The sequence below is a fragment of the Mustelus asterias genome, unplaced genomic scaffold, assembly GCF_964213995.1.
Source record: "Mustelus asterias unplaced genomic scaffold, sMusAst1.hap1.1 HAP1_SCAFFOLD_79, whole genome shotgun sequence".
NCBI lineage: Eukaryota > Metazoa > Chordata > Chondrichthyes > Carcharhiniformes > Triakidae > Mustelus > Mustelus asterias.
Window position 1 is genome coordinate 984,123 of NW_027590137.1, and position 19,881 is coordinate 1,004,003.

A 19,881-nucleotide genomic window follows, 5' to 3' on the forward strand; every position below is an offset into this window, starting at 1 on the left:
ATGGGGGCACCTGTCCATGAGATGATCACAAAGCCCCATAATGCCCAGTTACTACTTTGATTGAACCTATAATGTATGTAATCTATCACCATTCTGATTGGATTGTGTCCCGCCAGGATGGTCTGAGTAACTGGATAAGAATTGATTATATTCTTTGTTGGGTGGAGTTGCACATGGTCAGTCCCTGTGGCTTCTCCCCGCTGGCGTAACTCAATAAACTGTTCGTCGATTGAATCATTCACAACACACTGGGTACATTACCACTTCATCCTTGGGAGTGGCCTGATAGGCCGTGGTCCAGACTAAATGTGGCCTTTGGGGGGGCCTTTCATGAATCACATGTGTTTGGTCATTGTAAATGTGCATTCAAAATGGTTGGAAGCACAGATCATGAGTAATATTCCAGCTCCTGTGACAATAGAGAAGCTCTGTCAAATTTTCACAAGCCCTGGGTTACCAGATTGGCTTGTTTCGGATAACGACACTCTGTTTACAAGTGAGGTGTTTCAGGAATTCCTGTAAAGGAATGGTCTACGCCATGTGCGTACTGCACCGTTTCATCTGGCTACAAATGGTCTCTCAGAAAGAGCGGTTCAAACTCTGAAGGAGGGATTGAAGAGAATGGCAGGCGATACTTTAAGAACAAGCTCTCAAGATTTTTGTTCCAGTTTCGCATCACACCACAATCCACAACCGGACTCTCTCCTGTGGAATTTTTAGGTAAAAGGCTGAAGTCTCATCTGGATCTGCTTCATCCAGATCTCAAGCAAAAGTGAGCAGGAGACAAGAGAAGCAGAAGGAGGGACACGACTACCGCGCCAAAGAGAGGCAGTTCAAACCGGGTGATCAGGTTTGGTGATCAGGTTTACATCAGAAATTTTGGGAGTAACCAAAGGTGGTTACCGGGAATAATTTTAAACCAAAGTGGTCCAGTATCTTGGGTGGTGAGACTGTAAAACGGAAGAGTTGTTCGCAGACACCAAGACCATATTTGCTTGCGGTGTGACCCCGAGTCAGGAACAGTTTCAGAGTCAGCAACCATTACTGAGAACATGGCAGAGGGTCATGCTGCTGTGGATGTTCACCAGGAAGTGGTTCCAGCTTTGCCAGTTGACTCTGCTGTGGGAGTGGAAGAGGAATGTTTATGTACAGATTCTCAAACTACCTCTTCACCTCCCATTCCAGAAACACCATTACAAGATTTACCAGTGGTATTGTACAGGTCGCAATGCAACCACAAAGCTCCTGACAAACTTCCGTATTTTTAAAGACATTACTTTGTTGTATTTCTGTCCTGATGGGGGATTGAAATTTAAGGGGAGGAGAAGTGTTACAGAGTGTTCTTCTCAACCTCTCTCCCTTCTGAGCACGTGTGGGCTTTGGGCGGGGTTTCAGTCTGCAAGTCCAGGCTGGTTCCAATGCTCCTGTTTCCTTTAGTTTGCCAATGATTTTTAAACTTTGTTATTTATTTATATAAAGAACATCCTGCTTTTAACAATGCATTTGACGACCTTATTTGTGGAGTGAAGTTCCCACATTTGGAAAGCAGGAGATTAGTTAAATGGACAGCCTGAATTGAGAGACAATTAAAGAATAAATGATTCATTAATACAGATGTTAGGCTGGAAATGTAAATTTGAACACAAAAGTTTCACGTTTAGAAATATAAAGATATAAAGAATGTTTAAAATGTTGTGGGAATTATAAAATGTTCCCTTCTGAGGCCAACAGAATAAAAAAAAACAGATACCAAGACTTGTTCGCGTGGCGCGGTACCACAGTGGTTAGCACTGCTGCCTCACAGTGCCAGGGACCTGGGTTCGATTCCCAGCTTGGGTGACTATGCGGAGTCTGCACGTTCTCCCCCCTGCGTGGGTTTCCTCTGGGTGCTCCAGTTTCCTCCCACAGTCCAAAAGACGTGCTGGTTAGGTACATTAGCCATGTTAAATTCTCAATCAGTGTAACCGATCAGACGCCAAACTGTGGCAACTTAGGGATTTTCACAGTAACTTCATTGCAGTGTTAACGTAAGCCTACTGGTGACACTAATAAATAAACTTTAATATTTTGTTAACCTTGACTGGAGGGAATGAATCAGCTCCTGTTCAAGATGTCTCAACAGTGAATGACTGATGTTAACCAATTATTGGTCAACACTCAGGCTACCCCAAGCTAAGAGATGTCGTTTGAGAGAAAGAATTGTCTTAAATTTCAGACAATGTGTGCAACTAGCTAAAAACCAAACCAGTTTCATTATTGACAAGTTAAAGACCAATTGGCTAATTCCCAACAACTGGCTGAGCTGGGCTTTCTACATTTTGGAAGTATAAAAAAGGGGATTCAAGAAACCAATTTGGTAGAAGTTTTTAAAAGTTCAAGGTTTTTTAAAATTTATTTATTAGTGTCACACATTCACACTGCAATGAAGTTACTCTGAAAATCCCCCAGTCACCACACTCTGGCGCCTGTTCGGGTAAACTGAGGAGAATTTAGCATGCTCAATGTACCTAACCAGCAAGTCCTTTGGTCTGTGGGAGAAAACCCACACAGACAGGGGGAGAATATCCAAACTCTGCACAGACAGTGACCCAAGCTGGGTCCCAGGCGCTGTGAGGCAGCAGTGCTAACCACTGTGCCCTACAGAGAGGTGTTGAAAGCTGTTGATTTTACAAGTTATCCATGTTTTCGGAGCGGTCACTTTTTGTCCTGGTCTGAGAAGGATGGAGAGAAGTCTGTTCAATTGTTCAAGTTAAGCTTTCTCCTTTTACTGTTAATAGATTCTTTGCTTTTTTTATCCTTCTCTCTTACATATTTAATCGTTAATAAACTTTCTGAATTCACCATTTAAAGCGTTCTTTCTTGCCATTTGGTTAAGTCACTGGAACCTGGTGTGATTTACGATTAGTGAGGTTATTGTTAGCAAGTGAACACTATAAATCTTTGTTTAAATAAATCAACGTTTTTACAAATGGAATGCTATCCTTTATTACGAGGGAAATTGAACATAGGAAAGAGGATGTTATGCTTCAGTTATGATGTGGAGATGCTGACGTTGGACTGGGTAAACACAGTAAGAAGTCTCACAACACCAGGTTAAAGTCCAACAGATTTATTTGGTAGCAAAAGCCACTTAATTTCAGAGCGCTGCCCCTTCATCAGGTGAGTGGGAGTTCTGTTCACAAACAGGGCATATAAAGACACAAACTCAATTTCCAAAATAATGGTTGGAATACGAGTCTTTACAAGTAATCAAGTCTTGAAGGTACAGACAATGTGAGTGGAGAGAGGGCCAAGCACAGGTTAAAGAGGTGTGTATTGTCTCCAGCCAGGAGAGTTAGTGAGATTTTGCAAGCCCAGGCAAGTCGTGGGAGTTACAGATTGTGTGACATGAACCCAAGATCCCGGTTGAGGCCATCCTCATGTGTGTGGAACTTGGCTATCAGTTTCTGCTCAGCGATTCTGCGTTGTGTGTTGTGAAGGCTGCCTTGGAGAACGCTTACCCAAAGATCAGAGGCTGAATACCCGTGCCTGCTGAAATGTTCCTCGACTGGAAGGGAACACTCCTGCCTGGTGATTGTCGAGCGGTGTTCATTCATTCGTTGTCGTAGCATCTGCATGGTCTCCCTAATGTACCTGCCTCGGGACAGGAGCGGTGCCAGAGGACTGGAGGACAGCTGATATGGTACCACTAGTCAAGAAGGGAAGTAGGGAAAAAAACAACAAATTACTGGCCAGTGAGTGTAACTTCAGCAATAGGGAAACTATTGGAAACAATTCTGGGGACAGAATTAATTTCCACTTGGGGAGGTGAGGATTAATCAAGGATGGGCAGCACGGTTTTGGCAAAGAGAGATCATGCCTTACAAATCTGGTTGAATTTTTGAGGAGGTGACTTGGTGTGTAGATGAGGGTAGTTCAGTTGATGAAGTCAACATGGACTTCATTCAGGCTTTTGACAAGGTCCCACATGGGAGGCTGATGGAGAAGGTAAAAGCCCATGGGATCCAGGGGCAATTTGCCAAACCGGATCCAAAATTGTGTTTGTGACTGGATGCCTGTGTTTAGTGATGTTCCGCAGGGATTGGTGCTGGGTTGCTTGTTGCTTGTAGTGTACGTTAATGATCTGGATGTGAATATAGGAGGTATGATTAGTAAGTTTGCAGATGACACAAAAATTGGTCATGTGCTAAAAACCGAGGAGCAAAGCCTTAGATTACAGGACGATATCGACAGGGTGGCACGGAGGCACTGCTGCCTCACAGTGCCAGGGACCCGAGTTTGATTCCCGGCTTGGGTCACCCTCTGTGTGGAGTCTGCACATTCTCCCCATGTCTGCGTGGGTTTCCTCCGGGTGCTCCGGTTTCCTCCCACAGTCCGAAAGACGTGTTGATTAGGTGCATTGGTCATGCTAAATTCTCCCTCAGTGTACCCAAACAGGTGCTGGAGTGTGGCGACTCAGGGATTTTCACAGTAACTTCACTGCAGTGTTAATGTAAGCCTACTTGTGACACTAGTAAATAAACCGTAAAACTTTAGTTAGATGGGCAGAACAGTGGCAAGTGGAATTCAACCCTGAAAAGTTTAGGTAATTTTTGGAGGACGAGCAAGTTAACAGAATGCACAATGAATGGTCAGATCCTAGGAAGTACAGAGGATCAGAGGGACCTTGGTGTGCATGTCCATAGATCTCTGAAGACATTAAGACAGTTACATAAGGTGGTTCAGAAGTCACATGGAATACTTGCCTTTATTAACCAAGGCATTGGATATATGGTTGTAGAGATTCACATTCTAATCAGTATTCTGTAACTTGATTTTGTGCCTCTGTATGCCCTGTTTGAGAGCAGATATCCACTCCATCTGACGAAGGAGCCGCACTCTGAAAGCTAATGGCATTTGCTACCAAATAAACCTGTTGGACTTTAACCTGGTGTTGTTAAAACTTTTACTGTGTTTACCCCAGTCCAACGCCGGCATCTCCACATCATTGAATATAAGGGCAGGGAGGTTATGATGGAGCTGTATAAAACACTGGATAGGCCACAGCTGGAGTACTGTGTGCAGTTCTGGTCGCCACACTATAGGAAGGATGTAATTGCACTGGGGAAGGTGCAGAGGAAATTCCCCAGGGTGTTGGCTGGGCTGGAGTGTTTCAGCTATGAAGAGAGGCTGGATAGGCTGGCGTTGTTTTTCTTGGAGCAGGGAAGGGTGAGGGGGACCTGATTGAGGTGTATAAAATTTTGAGGGGCACAGATAGGGGGGACAGGAAGGAACTTTTCTCTTTAGTTGAGGGGTCAATAACCAGGGGCATGGATTTAATTTCAGGAGCAGGAGGTTTATAGGAGAAGTGAGGAGAAATCTTTTGACCCAGAGGGTGGAGGGAATCTGGAACTCAGTGCCTGAAAGAGTAGTAGGGGTGGGAACCTTCACAACATTTAAGAAGAATTTAGTTAAGCTTTTGAAATGCCATGGCATACAAGGTTACGCACACAGAGTGGAAAATGGGATTGGAATAGAACGGTCCTTGATGGCCAGCACAAACACGATGGGCCGAAGGGCCTCTTTCCATGCTGTAAAACTCTATGATCACCCACATTGGCAGCAAGTTCAATATCATCATCAGTCACAACCCCCTGTATCTTCACTAACTGAAACAATCCATTTTAAACATTTTGAGTCGAGGAATGTAGCCATATTTCTGTTAGGCTGCAGCCTGCATGGAGATTTCCAGCTGTGTGTGTCCAGAACAGGAAGCAGTGAGCATGGATCTGTCAATCAGCCTCAATCAGCACCTTCAGGAGAATTGGGAGGGTGAATATTAGATACAGCAGAGTGAGAATGGAGGGAGAGTGTGTGGGATGGAGATTCACAGCTTTTGGAGAATGAGAGAGGAAAGAATGTTCCAGAGAAACTAGAATTGTTCTGAATTTCTATCCTGTACTGACACTGATCACTTCTGTAAACTCCTTTTACAGGATATTGGAAGGGTAGGATTTACAGACAGAAATCTCAAATCTAATGTCACATCAACATCTGACATCCTCACTCAATTCATCGGGATCTGAATATATCGATCTTTGATTCTCGAAGGAGAAATGTTTTCCTGTTCTGTCTGCTTCAAAAACTTTAATCATTTGTGTGACTGGAAAAGCACCAAGGCACAGATACACCCGAGTGACAGTGTTCCAGTGCACTGAGAGTGGTAAGAGCTTTAACCAGTTACACTACCTGAAAATACATCGCAGCATTCACAGCGGGGAGAGACTGTACCCGTGTTCTGTGTGAGATTTAACTGATTGTTTAACCTGGAGAGTCACAAGGATGCCCGCATCATGGAGAAACCGTGGAAATGTGGGGACTGTGGGAAGGGATTCATATCCCCATCTCAGCAGGAAGCTCATCGGCGCAGTCACACTGGGGAGAGACCATTCACTTGCTGTGTCTGTGGCAAGGGATTCAGTCAGTTATCGAATCTGCGGACACACCAGCGAGTTCACACTGGGGAGAGGCCTTTCACCTACTCTCACTGTGGGGAGGGTTTCACTTGGTTATCCAGCCTGCAGACACATCAGCAAGTTCATTCTGGCGAGAGACCGTTCACCTGCTCTCAGTGTGGGAAGAGATTCACTCAGACATCCCACTTGCGAACACACCAGCGAGTTCACACTGGGGAGAGACCGTTCACCTGCACTGTGTGTGGGAAGGGATTCACTGACTTATCCAGCCTGCGAGGACACCAGCGAATTCACACTGGGGAGAGACCGTTCACCTGCTCTGTGTGTGGGAAGGGATTCACTGACTTATCCAGCCTGCGAGGACACCAGCGAGTTCACACCAGGGAGAGACCATTCACCTGCTCTCAGTGTGGGGAGGGATTCACTCAGTCATCCGCCCTGCAGACACATCAGCGAGTTCACACTGGGGAGAAACCATTCACCTGCTCTCAGTGTGGGAAGAGTTTCAGAGCTTCATCCACCCTGCTGAGACACCAACCAATTCACGAGTGATTCCAGGGGTTGGATTCTGCTGTTATTGTTTCTGCTCTCAGTTACACCCAGGACTGCATTTTGTTCATTCTCACAGTTGGTCATTGGGGAGGGTCGGAGGGTTTCTTTCTGCTGGACTGGCTGGTCTCATGACTTTGCCTCCAGTGGGCTGAGTCTTGTTGCGAATACCTGGTTTCAAATTTCACACGGATCACAGAGTGACAGGGCGATTGGAAGTTAAGACATGTTCAGTCAGCATTTCTATTTGAAACTCCCCCAGATGCCAATCGAATTTCCTTTGTAATTGTTTATTGTCTCCACTTCCTCCACGCTCGTAGGCAGCGAGTTCCAGAACATTACCATTCGCTGCATCAAAATATTCTTCCTCACATCCCCCCCTGCATCTCTGACCCAAAACCATAAATCTGTGTCCCCCTCATCCTTGTCCCATCAGCTAATGGGAACAGCTTTTCTTTGTCCACCTTATCTCAACCTGCCAGAATTTTGTCCACCTCTATCAAATCTCCCTCAACCTCCTTTGCTCCAAGGAGAACCCCAGCCTGACATTGACAATAAAGAACAAACTAATAGAATATGTTCATACCTGAAATCAAATGGGAATGTTTAATTTCTAATTTAAAGATATTGTGAATATATTGTCCTGGACAATCAAGGAATTTGAACAACTCACCTTGGGTGTGGTTGAATGGAATATATCAATCTGGTATCCATCTACAGTCCAGTGAAAGTCTGGAATGTGTAGCTGGAAATCCCTCCCTAACAGCACTGTGGGTGTACTTACACCTCAGGCATTGTAGCAGTTCAGGAAGACAGTGTTGGGGTTGACCATGGCCGAGGCAGCTACATACAGCCACATATTGTTGTAATTGAAGGACTGTGAGGCATTATGGGACTGGACTATCTTGACCACATTCCTGTGACTGCTCAGTTTCTGCAATCATGGACCATTAAAGCTGCTTAGCAGGGCCCCGATAGAGGACGTGGTGAGAATATTTACTCAGAATGAGTTAGAATTAAACTTATTCCAGAACACTGGCTGATGTTCAGCAGCTGATATACCCGAATTTGTAAAAAGAGGGTCTGACCAATCAACAAACCATGGTAGGTAGTCGGTTAAGAAGTGAAGAAGCGTTCTCAGGCATTGTTTAAATTATTTTATCATAAATTTGTGATAAGAACTGTGAGGGACTTGTGACCCGTTAGTCGCTGAGGTGACGGTATCCTCCAAGTAGCACTGGACTGAAAAGCAGACCTCTGAGAGTCGATTCTAATGGTTATAATCCTACCCAAGCATGGTCAGTGAAAAATCAGAGCTTAAGTGGGGACCGGACAGGTCTCTTACCTGCCATTTGGAAACTAAGAACAAGAAACATATTGATAAAATAATTAGAGAATAGAGCCAACGTTTCAAGTCTGAATGACACTTCATAAGAGCTCTCATGAAGGGACATCTAGACTCGAAATATTGGCTCTATTCCCTCTCCACAGATGCTATCAGACCCGCTGAGATTTTCCAGCATTTTCTGGGGGGGTTTTCAGATTCCAGCATCCACAGTATTTCACTTTTATGATAAAATGATTCAGTCTGATTGGAATCCCCACGACCCTCCCGCATTGTTCTGACTCTACCAGCCGGGTGTGGAATTAATTGGATAGATCTTCCAGAGAGCCAGCAGAGACATAATGGGCCAAATGATTTCTATTTATGCTGTATCATTCTCTAAAAGAGTGAATATTCAGTATCAGGGACAGACAGAAGAACCAGTGACTGTGCGATTGAACCCAGCCAGAATCAGCACCATAAAGGGAGGAGTGAGAGGGAAACGGTGTAAAAGCTTTGAAACCATTGAAATCTTAGGAAATCTTAGAAACCCTACAGCACAGAAAGAGGCCATTCAGCCCATCGAGTCTGTACCGACCACAATCCCACCCAGGCCCTACCCCCATATCCCTACATATTTACCCACTAATTCCTCTAACCTACGCATCCCAGGACACTAAGGGCAATTTTAGCATAGCCAATCAACCTAACCCGCACATCTTTGGACTGTGGGAGGAAACCGGAGCACCCGGAGGAAACCCACGCAGACACGAGGAGAATGTGCAAACTCCACACAGACAGTGACCCAAGCTGGGAATCGAACCCAGGACCCTGGAGCTGTGAAGCAGCAGTGCTAACCACCGTGCTGCCCATTGCATGGTCCTGCAGCAGAACATTGAGAAATGGAGCACAGCAATGTACCAATTCTCAATATTTCATTAATTTACCTCAAATGCTAACAATGTTATTTTGAATTAACTGTATGAGGTTTCAATGGCGGTTATTACCCAGCATTCGCTGCGGGTGTGAAAGTGCCCTATTCACTCCACAGGAGCCCAGTGCGCAGGCGCAGCGCTGTATCTGGGGCATGCGCAGTGCCACTTTGCTCGGAGGCCTACGAGTGCGGGAGACACTTGTTTCAAGGGGTGAGAATCGGTAGGGCGGCGGGAGGAATGGAGCCGGGAGTCGGGGTGAGGAGGGAACACAGGCTTCACAAACATCTGCTGTAGGCCGCAAGGCCTGAATAAGAGCCTTCCGGTTCCGGGTTTGCAGCTCCGGGGATTTTATCCGGGATCAGGCCCAGTGCCGCGGCCGCCATTTTTGTTTAGCGGGGAGCAGAGCGCATGCGCGACCAGTGGGTGGAGCTTCAGGATTTGGGTGACCAGGAGAGACAATGTTTGAGTCATTGACTGACAGGCCGGGTTAATGGATGCTGCCTTTCCCGGGGGAAGGTGCTGCAGGGGGAATGTGCGGCCATTCGAATAACAGAATAAAAACATGATCAAAATTAGGAGCAGGAGGGGGCATCTAGACCCATCGAGGCTGCTCTGCCATTCAGTAAACACATGGCTTAACTCAATTTTCCTCCAGCCCCAACCTCTCTAAGTCATCACCTCCTGGTAGGTAAAATGGTATATAACACAGTTTTGAATATACTCAATGAGCCGGCCTCTACTGTTCAATGAGGGAGAGAATTTCACAGCTTACTGAACTTCTGAGAGAAGCAATTTCTCCTCATCTCTGTCTTAGATCATTATTTTTAAATTGTTCTCGCAGTTCCAGATTCCCTGTTGAGGGGTAAACCCTTTCAGCATTCGCTCTGTCAAGCACCCTCAGAATCTCATATGTTTCAGAAAGATCACATCTCATTTATCTAAAATCCAATGAGCATAGATGCACCCTGCCTATCCTTTCCTTATAAAACAGACCCCTTCATGCCCGAAATCAGCGAGTGAACCTTGTCTGAATTGCTTCCAATGTAAGTATATTCCATTTTAAGTAATCTTATGCTAGAAAACAGGAGGGGAGAATGTTATGGATTTATATTCAGGACTACAAATGACTGTTGGGGGTGACACAGTGGTTAGCACTTCTGTCTCATAGTGCCAGAGACCCGGTTCAATTCCAGCCTCGGCTGATTGTCTGTCTGGACTTTGCACATTCTCCCTCTGTCCATGTGGGTTTCCTCTGGGTGCTCTGGTTTCCTCCCACACTCCAAAGATGTGCAGGTTAGGTTGATCGACAGTGCTAAATTGTCCCTTTGTGTCCCAAGATGAGGGGGAAGGAAAGGGGAGGATTAGTGATGTACGTATATCAGGTTACAGGGATAGGGCCTGAGTAAAGGTGCTCTGTTAGAAACTTGGTGCAGACTCAATGGCCTAAAAGGCCTCCTTCTGCACTACAGAAATTCTGTGATTTTGGAATCTCCTTGGTTAGAAGAAGAGCATTTTCAAGCAATCTCAAACCCCCAAAAAATGTGTATCTCTTAATTTCAAGCCACAATTAACACATGACTCTTGTAATCTTTTGCAGGGAGTTAGAATATTTGAAGATTGCAATTTTTCTCTGATTCCAGTGCTTCTGACATCTTTCCAGCCGCAGGTTTCAAATTAGAAAACAGTGAAATTGTTTCAGAGGTGAGTATTGTTGAACATTTACCTATAATTTTGAATTTTCGTGCTGTGCTCTGTTATCTGTACTCTGGTTAAAAGTGCTTAACTTGGAGGTTTCAGCCTCATTGTTCCACAGGAGCAGGCTGAGGGTAAGGGAGCTTGTTTGTGCACTAATTTATTTAATTATTTTTCAGTTAAATTAGTGAAAAAAATCAGAGGTTTTTTTTCTAAACAGGAAATAGGCCCAGCAGCAGCCTGGGAAGATTTTGGAGGGTTTAAAAGTAGGCCGCACCTTTGAGCGGGCAGCGTCGTTAGCGGGCAGTGGAGTGAGCAGGGGACAGAGTGAGAGCTAAAAGGGCTTTGGCTCACAGGGCTTCGGCGAGGAAGGTTGTTTGTTTGTTTTTCTTTGGTTACAGCCCCTTTTTGTTTTATCCCCAAAACTAAAAAGGACATGGCTGGTATGAGTGGGAGGCCAGTATACTGCATTCGGTGTGGGATGTGGGAGTTCCTGGAGACAACTTGCCTCCCGGAAGTCCATATCTGTGCCAGATGTGTGGAACTGCATCTCCTGAAGGATCGTGTAAGGGAGCTGGAGCTGAGGCTCGATGAACTCAGTTTAGTTAGGGAAAATGAGAGAGTCATAGATAAAAGTTATAGTCAGGTAGTGACACCAGGGTCTCGGAAGGAAGACACGTGGGTCACGGTTAGGAGGGGTAATAGTCAGAAGGGTGATGTGCCAGAAAGCACCCCAGTGGCAGTCTCCCATAAGAGAAAGGGATGGGCAACAGATGGGAGAAGGGAAGGGAGTGAGCAGTCTGTGGAGGGATCCTCTGTGGTTGTCCCCCTCCACAATAGGTATATTGTTTTGGATTCTGTGGAGGGGGATGACCCTCCAGGGGTAAGCCACGAGGACCAGATCGCCTCCACGGAGACAGGCTCAGGGGTCCGGAAGGGAAAGAAGGGGTTTAGGAGAGCGATAGTTGTGGGGGACGCAATGGTTAGAGGCACGGACAGGCGCTTCTGTGGGACTGAACGAGAATCCAGGATGGTAGTCTGCCTCCCTGGTGCCGGGGTACTGGATGTCTCCGAGAGGGTAGGAAGCATATTTAAAAAGGAAGGTAGTCAAACGGATGTGATTGTACACATTGGGGGAAATGATGTAGGTAGGAAGAGCAGGGGGGTCATACGAGAGAAATTCAGGGAGTTGGGTGCTAGGCTAAAAAGTAAGGCCTCCAGGGTAGCAATCTCTGGACTGCTCCCGGTGTCTAGTGCAAGTGAGGCTCGGAACAGGGAGATTCTACAGTTGAACGCGTGGCTAAAGGACTGGTGCAAGAGGGCGGGTTTTAAATTCATAGATAACTGGGAAATCTTCAAGTCAGGATGGCAACTGTACAGAAAGGATGGGTTACACCTTAACTGGAAGGGAGCAAATATCCTGGCTGGGAGTTTTGCTAGAGTGTTTCGGCAGGATTTAAACTAGTGTGGCAGGGGGGTGGGGAACAAAACAGGAGGTCAGTAAATACTGAGGCTGGGGTCGAGCTGGGGGCCAGGGCAAGGCTAGCTAAGAAGAGGAGCACTCTGGAGGAGGAGGACCTGACTGGGCCTGGAGGTCTGGAGTGCATCTGCTTCAATGCGAGGAGTGTAACGGGTCAAACAGACGAACTTAGGGCCTTAATGCTTGTGCGGAATTTGGATGTGGTTGCGGTGACGGAAACTTGGTTAAAAGAAGGACAGGACTGGCAGCTGAATATTCCGGGGTATCAGTGTTTTAGGCGAGACAGAGGAGGGGCTAAAAAAGGTGGGGGAGTAGCGATATTAGTTAAGGAGCATATTACCGCGGTGCAGAGGGTAGACAACTTAGAGGGGTCATGTACTGAGTCGCTGTGGGTGGAACTCAGAAACAGGAAGGGTGCAGTCACTATGCTGGGGGTGTACTACAGACCACCCAACAGCCCACGGGAAGTGGAGGAAAGGATATGTCAGGAGATTCTGGATAGGTGCAGAAAAAATAGGGTTGTTGTAGTGGGGGACTTTAATTTCCCTGGCACAGACTGGAAAGTGCTTAGAGCTGGGGGACCGGACGGGGAGGAATTTGAAAAATGCGTACTGGAAGGTTCTTTGGAACAGTATGTAGATAGCCCGACTAGAGAGGGGGCTATACTGGACCTAGTTCTGGGAAATGAGCCCGGTCAGGTCGTCAAAGTTTCGGTAGGGGAACATGTGGCAAATAGTGACCACAACTCTGTTAACTTTAGGATAGTAATGGACAAGGATGAGTGCTGTCCTACGGGCAGGGTGCTAAATTGGGGGAAGGCTGACTATAGCCGGATTAGGCAGGAATTGGTGGATGTTGATTGGGAGAGGATGTTCGAGGGTAAGTCCGCGTCTGGCATGTGGGAGTCTTTTAAGGAACTATTGATAAGGCTGCAGGATAGGCATGTGCCTGTAAAAAGGAAAGATAGGAAAGGTAGGATTCGAGAGCCGTGGATAACCAGGGAAATTGAGGATCTGATTAAAATGAAAAGGGAGGCGTACGTTAAGTCCAGGCAACTGAAAACAGATGGAGCTCTGGAGGAATACAGAGAGAGTAGGAAAGATCTCAAACGGGGAGTTAGAAGGGCAAAAAGAGGGCACGAGATGTTCTTGGCAGGCAGGATTAAGGAGAATCCTAAGGCATTCTATTCATACGTTAGGAACAAAAGAGTTGTCAGGGAGAAAATCGGACCTCTCAGGGACAAAGGAGGGGAATTATGCTTAGAACCCAAGGGAATAGGGGAGATCCTAAATGAATACTTTGCATCGGTATTCACGAAGGAGAGGGGCGTGTTAACCGGGAGTGTCTCGGAGGGAGGTGTTGACCCGTTAGAGAAAATCTCCATTACGAGAGAGGAAGTGTTAGGTTTTTTAGGGAACATTAAAACTGACAAAGCCCCAGGGCCTGATGGCATCTATCCTCGACTGCTCAGGGAGACGAGAGAGGAAATTGCTGGGCCTCTGACGGAAATCTTTGTCGCTTCTTTGGACACGGGTGAGGTCCCTGAGGATTGGAGGATAGCGAATGTGGTCCCGTTGTTTAAGAAGGGTAGCAGGGATAACCCAGGAAATTATAGGCCGGTGAGCTTGACGTCCGTGGTAGGGAAGTTGTTGGAGAGGATTCTTAGAGACAGGATGTATGTGCATTTAGAACAGAACAATCTCATTAGTGACAGACAGCATGGTTTTGTAAGAGGGAGGTCGTGCCTTACAAATTTGGTGGAGTTTTTTGAGGAAGTGACAAAAACGGTTGATGAAGGAAGGGCCGTGGATGTCGTCTATATGGATTTCAGTAAGGCATTTGACAAAGTCCCACATGGCAGGTTGGTTAAGAAGGTTAAGGCTCATGGGATACAAGGAGAAGTGGCTCGATGGGTGGAGAACTGGCGTGGCCATAGGAGACAGAGGGTAGTGGTCGAAGGGTCTTTTTCCGGCTGGAGGTCTGTGACCAGTGGTGTTCCGCAGGGCTCTGTACTGGGACCTCTGCTGTTTGTGATATATATAAATGATTTGGAAGAAGGTGTAACTGGTGTAATCAGCAAGTTTGCGGATGACACAAAGATGGCTGGAATTGCGGATAGCGAAGAGCATTGTCAGGCAATACAGCAGGATATAGATAGGCTGGAAAATTGGGCGGAGAGGTGGCAGATGGAATTTAATCCGGATAAATGCGAAGTGATGCATTTTGGAAGAAATAATGTAGGGAGGAGTTATGCAATAAATGGCAGAGTCATCAGGAGTATAGAAACACAGAGGGACCTAGGTGTGCAAGTCCACAAATCCTTGAAGGTGGCAACACAGGTGGAGAAGGTGGTGAAGAAGGCATATGGTATGCTTGCCTTTATAGGACGGGGTATAGAGTATAAAAGCTGGAGTCTGATGATGCAGCTGTATAGAACGCTGGTTAGGCCACATTTGGAGTACTGCGTCCAGTTCTGGTCGCCGCACTACCAGAAGGACGTGGAGGCGTTAGAGAGAGTGCAGAGAAGGTTTACCAGGATGTTGCCTGGTATGGAGGGTCTTAGCTATGAGGAGAGATTGGGTAGACTGGGGTTGTTCTCCTTGGAAAGACGGAGAATGAGGGGAGATCTGATAGAGGTGTACAAGATTATGAAGGGGATAGATAGGGTGAACAGTGGGAAGCTTTTTCCCAGGTCGGAGGTGACGATCACGAGGGGTCACGGGCTCAAGCTGAGAGGGGCGAAGTATAACTCAGACATCAGAGGGACGTTTTTTACACAGAGGGTGGTGGGGGCCTGGAATGCGCTGCCAAGTAGGGTGGTGGAGGCAGGCACGCTGACATCGTTTAAGACTTACCTGGATAGTCACATGAGCAGCCTGGGAATGGAGGGATACAAACGATTGGTCTAGTTGGACCAAGGAGCGGCACAGGCTTGGAGGGCGAAGCGCCTGTTTCCTGTGCTGTACTGTTCTTTGTTCTTTGTTTGGTTCCACGTCTCTGGGGCTGGTGTGACTCCGTTACTGTGGATCTGAATCCATGTCCATCCATTGCTTTGTTTCACCTCTGCCCTCCCTGATCACCTCTCTGTCATTGTCAGTTCAGAGAAGGATCTGCAGGCTGATACCTGGGATGAAGGCATTGTTTTGTGAGGAAAGTTTGGGCCTGTATTGACTGGAGTTTAGAGGTGATCATAGTATTGACATCAGATTGTGAGGTAGTGATTAGTATAGATGAAGAGTGGATGTTTCCAATGTTGGGGATTCCAGAATTAGTCGGCAGATTGTCAAAATAAAGTGTCCCCCAATTCTGATGGTGAGGAGGAGAAATGTCTTCCCTCAGAGGGCCGTTAGTCTTTGCAATTCTCTTCCCCAGAGAGCAGTGGAGGCTGCATCATTAAATATACTCAAAACACAGAGATTTTTGATCGAAAAGGGAGTCAAGGGTGACAGGAAGAAAAGTGGAGTTCAGATCACAATCAGATCAGCCATGATCTTGATGGGGAGGTGATGGTCTTGTGGTATTATTGCTAGACTATTAATTCAGAAACTCAGCTAATGTTCTGGGGACCCGGGTTTGAATCCTGTCATAGAATCATAGAAATCCTACAGTACAGAAGGAGGCCATTCAGCCCATCGAGTCTGCACCGACAACAATCCCACCCCATAGCAGCTGGCGGAATTTGAATTCAATTAAAAATATCTGGAATTAAGAAATTACTGATGACCATGAAACCCTTTCGATTGTCGGAAAAACCTATCTGGTTCACTAATGTCCTTCAGGGAATGAAATCTGCCATCCTTAACTGGTCTGGCCGACATGTGACTCCAAAGCCACAACAATGTGGTTGACTCTCAACTGCCCTTCAAGAGCAACTAGGGATGGGTAATAAATGCTGGCCAGCCAGCAACATCCATGTCCCATGAATGAATAAAAAAAATTCAATTGAACAGCTTGGTGGGCTGAATTTCTAACTATTTCTTATGATCTGTCAGGAACATGAAATGGTGAGTGTCGATCAGCATTAATTAGCACCTTCAGGAGAATTGGGTAGTTTATATTAAAGTTTAAAGTTTATTTATTAGTCACAAGTAAGGCTTATATTAACACTGCAATTTCTCTTAAAGACATTGACATCCTTTGCTCCCTCAGCTTGACACATTGATTTGTCTGGCTAAAAAGTCCCTTTCCTAATGTTCACAATTAAAGGGCTGGTTTCCCCAGGAGATGGCTGACATTTAAAAGAACAATAAATTAATATAGGACAGAGATATGCCTAGTGTTGTTATATTGTAGATTTGATATATTATTTATGGTTCTGTAACAAAGTACATTTATTATTATTTCTCGTTTTGTAATGTAGCACTGAAGCTATGTTATATATTTCCACTCATTGAGTCATTACGGCGCAGAAGGAGTCCATTCAGTAACTCGAATCCGTGCCGACTCTCTGTAGAACAATCCAGTCAGTCCCATTCCCTTTCTATATTCCCTTTCCCCTGCAACTTTATTTCCTTCATGTGCCCATCTAATTTCTGAAATATATTAAAGGGGACAGTAAACTAATATCGGACAGAGACGTGTCTGATGTTGTTTTTAATTCATCCTTGGGACACGGGCATTGCAGGCTGGGCCAGCATTTATTGCCCATCCCTAATTGCCCCTTGAACTGAGTGGCTCGCTAGGCCATTTCAGAAGCTGGCTGAGAGTCAACCACATTGCTGTGGCTCTGGAGTCACATGTAGGCCAGACTGGGTAAGGACGGCAGATTTCCTTCCCTAAAGCACATTAATGAACCAGATGGGTTTTTTGGTCAATCGACAATGGTTTCATGGTCATCAGTAGATTCTTAATTCTAGATTTTGTTTTTAAATTCAAATTCCACCATCTGCCGTGGCAGGATTCGAACCCGGGTCCCCAGAACATCAGCTGAGTTTCTGGATTAATAGTCTAGCGATAATACCACGAGGCTATCAGCTCCCCTGTTGTTATATGGTACAGATTAGATATATTATTTATAGCTCTGTAATAAAATACACTTATTATACCTGGCTGTGTAATTTTGGACTGCAGCTATATTATATATTTCCAACAATCTCTTCCCTCAGAGAATTGTTAGATTTCTCTTCCATAGGGACCAGTGGAGGGATTGAATATATTCAAGGATGAGTTAGACAGTTTTTGAATGACAAGGGAGTCAATAATTATTGGGAACAGGCTGGAAAATGGAGAGAAAGCTCAGATGAGGAAGGATTTCTTCACTCAAGGATGTGGTGATGTTTTGGATTCTCTACCCCAGAGGACTATAGAGCCTCAGTCATCAAGAATTTTCAAGAGAGGGATTGATAGGTTTCTAGGTATTGAAGATATCAATGGATATGGGGGACAGTGTGGGGAAAATAATGCAGAGGTAGATCAACCAATAATCTGAATGAATGGTTGAGCAGACTCGATGGGCCGAATGCTGACTGCAGCTCCTCTTTGTTCTGATTTCTGTGCTGGACAGGAAGCAGTGAGCATGGATCTGTCAATCAGCCTCAATCAGCACCTTCAGGAGAATTGGGAGGGTGAATATTAGATACAGCAGAGTGAGAATGGAGGGGGAGTGAGTGGGATGGAGATTTACAGCTTTTGGGGAATGAGAGAGGAAAGAATGTTCATTAGAATCATAGAATTCCTACATCTTATCAACCGTCCCTGAGCTTTCACAATGAATCCCACTTCTGAGGACACCCTTATCTCTGACTTGTCCGTACTGCCGGCAGTCTCACAAAGCAGCTGCCTGTGTGCTGATACGGGAGGCCCTGCCCGGCAAGTTTAATGCTCCATGACTGTGTCTTTAATGAATGCTCCATAGAAACTAGAAATGTCGATTTGAATTTCGATCATATTCTGAATTGCAATTTTTTTTTTTTCCAATTTGACTTACAGGATATTAGACAAGGAGAAATCAGACAGAAATCTCCAACATCACATCGAGATCTGACAGAGTGACTCGATTTCTTGGGACCTGAATATCATCGGCCTTTGAATCTAACAGGAGAAATGTTTGTTTGGCCTCTTGGCTTCAAAAGATTGTAAACATCGGTGTGACTAGAAATGCACTGAGATACACACACCCGAGTGAGAGTGTTCCAGTGCACTGAGTGTGGAAAGAGCTTTAACCAGTTACACAGCCTGAAAATACATCGCAGCATTCACAGCGGGGAGAGATTGTACCCGTGTTCTGTGTGAGATTTAACTGATTGTTTAACCTGGAGAGTCACAAGGACACCCGCACCATGGAGAAACTGTGCAAATGTGGGGACTGTGGAAAGGGATTCAGATACCCATCTGCACTGGAAATTCATCAACGCAGTCACACTGGGGAGAGACCATTCAGCTGCTCTGTGTGTGGGAAGGGATTCACTCATTCATCCCACCTGCGCAGACACAATCTCACTCACACCAATGAGAAACCCATTAAATGCACTGACTGTGGGAGCGGATTCAGAAGCTCTCAGGATCTGGTGTCCCACCAGCGCACTCACACTGAGGAGAGACCGTTCAGCTGCTCTCACTGCTCAAAGAGGTTTAAATGGTCATCCACCCTGCGGGTACACCAGCGAGTTCACACTGGGGAGAATCCATTCACCTGCTCGGTGTGTGGGAAGGGATTCACTCTTTCATTCCACCTACGCAGACACAATCTCACTCACAGCAATGAGAGACCGTTTAAATGCTCTGACTGCGGGAGCGGATTCAAAAGCTCTGGAGAACTGATGTCCCACCAGCGCATTCACACTGAGGAGAGACCATTCAGCTGCTCTCACTGCTCAAAGAAATTTAGAACTTCATCCACACTGCGGAGACACCAGCGAGTTCACACCGGGGAGAGACCATTCACCTGCTCTGTGTGTGAGAAGGGATTCACTCAGTTATCCAGCCTGCTGAAACACAATCTCACTCACACCAATGAGAGGCCATTTAAATGCTCTGACTGTGGGAGTGGTTTCAAAAGCTCTGGAGATCTGGTGTCCCACCAGCGCATTCACACTGAGGAGAGACCGTTCAGCTGCTCTCACTGCTCAAAGAGGTTTAGAAAGCCATCCAGCCTGTGGGGACATCAGCAAATTCACACTGGGGAGAGACCATTCACCTGCTCTGTGTGTGGGAAAGGATTCAGTCAGTTATCCCACCTGCGCAGACACGATCTCACTCACACTAATGAGAGACCCTTTATATGCTCTGACTGTGGGAGTGGTTTCAAAAGCTCTCGGGAACTGGTGTCCCACCAGCGCACTCACAGTGAGGAGAGACCATTCAGCTGCTCTCACTGCACAAAGAGGTTTAGAACATCATCCAACCTGCGGGAGCACCAGCGAGTTCACACTGAGGAGAGACCGTTCACCTGCTCTCACTGCACAAAGAGATTTAAAAGGTCATCCAACCTGCGGGAACATCAGCGAG

The 19,881-nt window shown here is 46.0% G+C and overlaps 2 protein-coding genes across 2 annotated transcripts in view; both read left to right on the plus strand.

The window, feature by feature from the left end:
* Positions 1-18,973, plus strand: part of LOC144483839 (uncharacterized) — a 259,901-nt gene extending 240,928 nt beyond the window's left edge. The window contains exon 3 of the mRNA XM_078202397.1: positions 18,364-18,973. The gene's annotated coding sequence lies outside the window, so the exon portion shown is untranslated. The remainder of the gene's footprint in view (positions 1-18,363) is intronic.
* The window catches only part of LOC144483802 (uncharacterized), a 186,477-nt gene that overhangs the window by 100,488 nt on the left and 66,108 nt on the right, over positions 1-19,881 (plus strand). The window contains exons 8-9 of the mRNA XM_078202341.1: positions 5,329-5,334; positions 6,410-6,956. Of these exons, the coding sequence (XP_078058467.1) occupies positions 5,329-5,334; positions 6,410-6,956 (553 nt within the window). The remainder of the gene's footprint in view (positions 1-5,328; positions 5,335-6,409; positions 6,957-19,881) is intronic.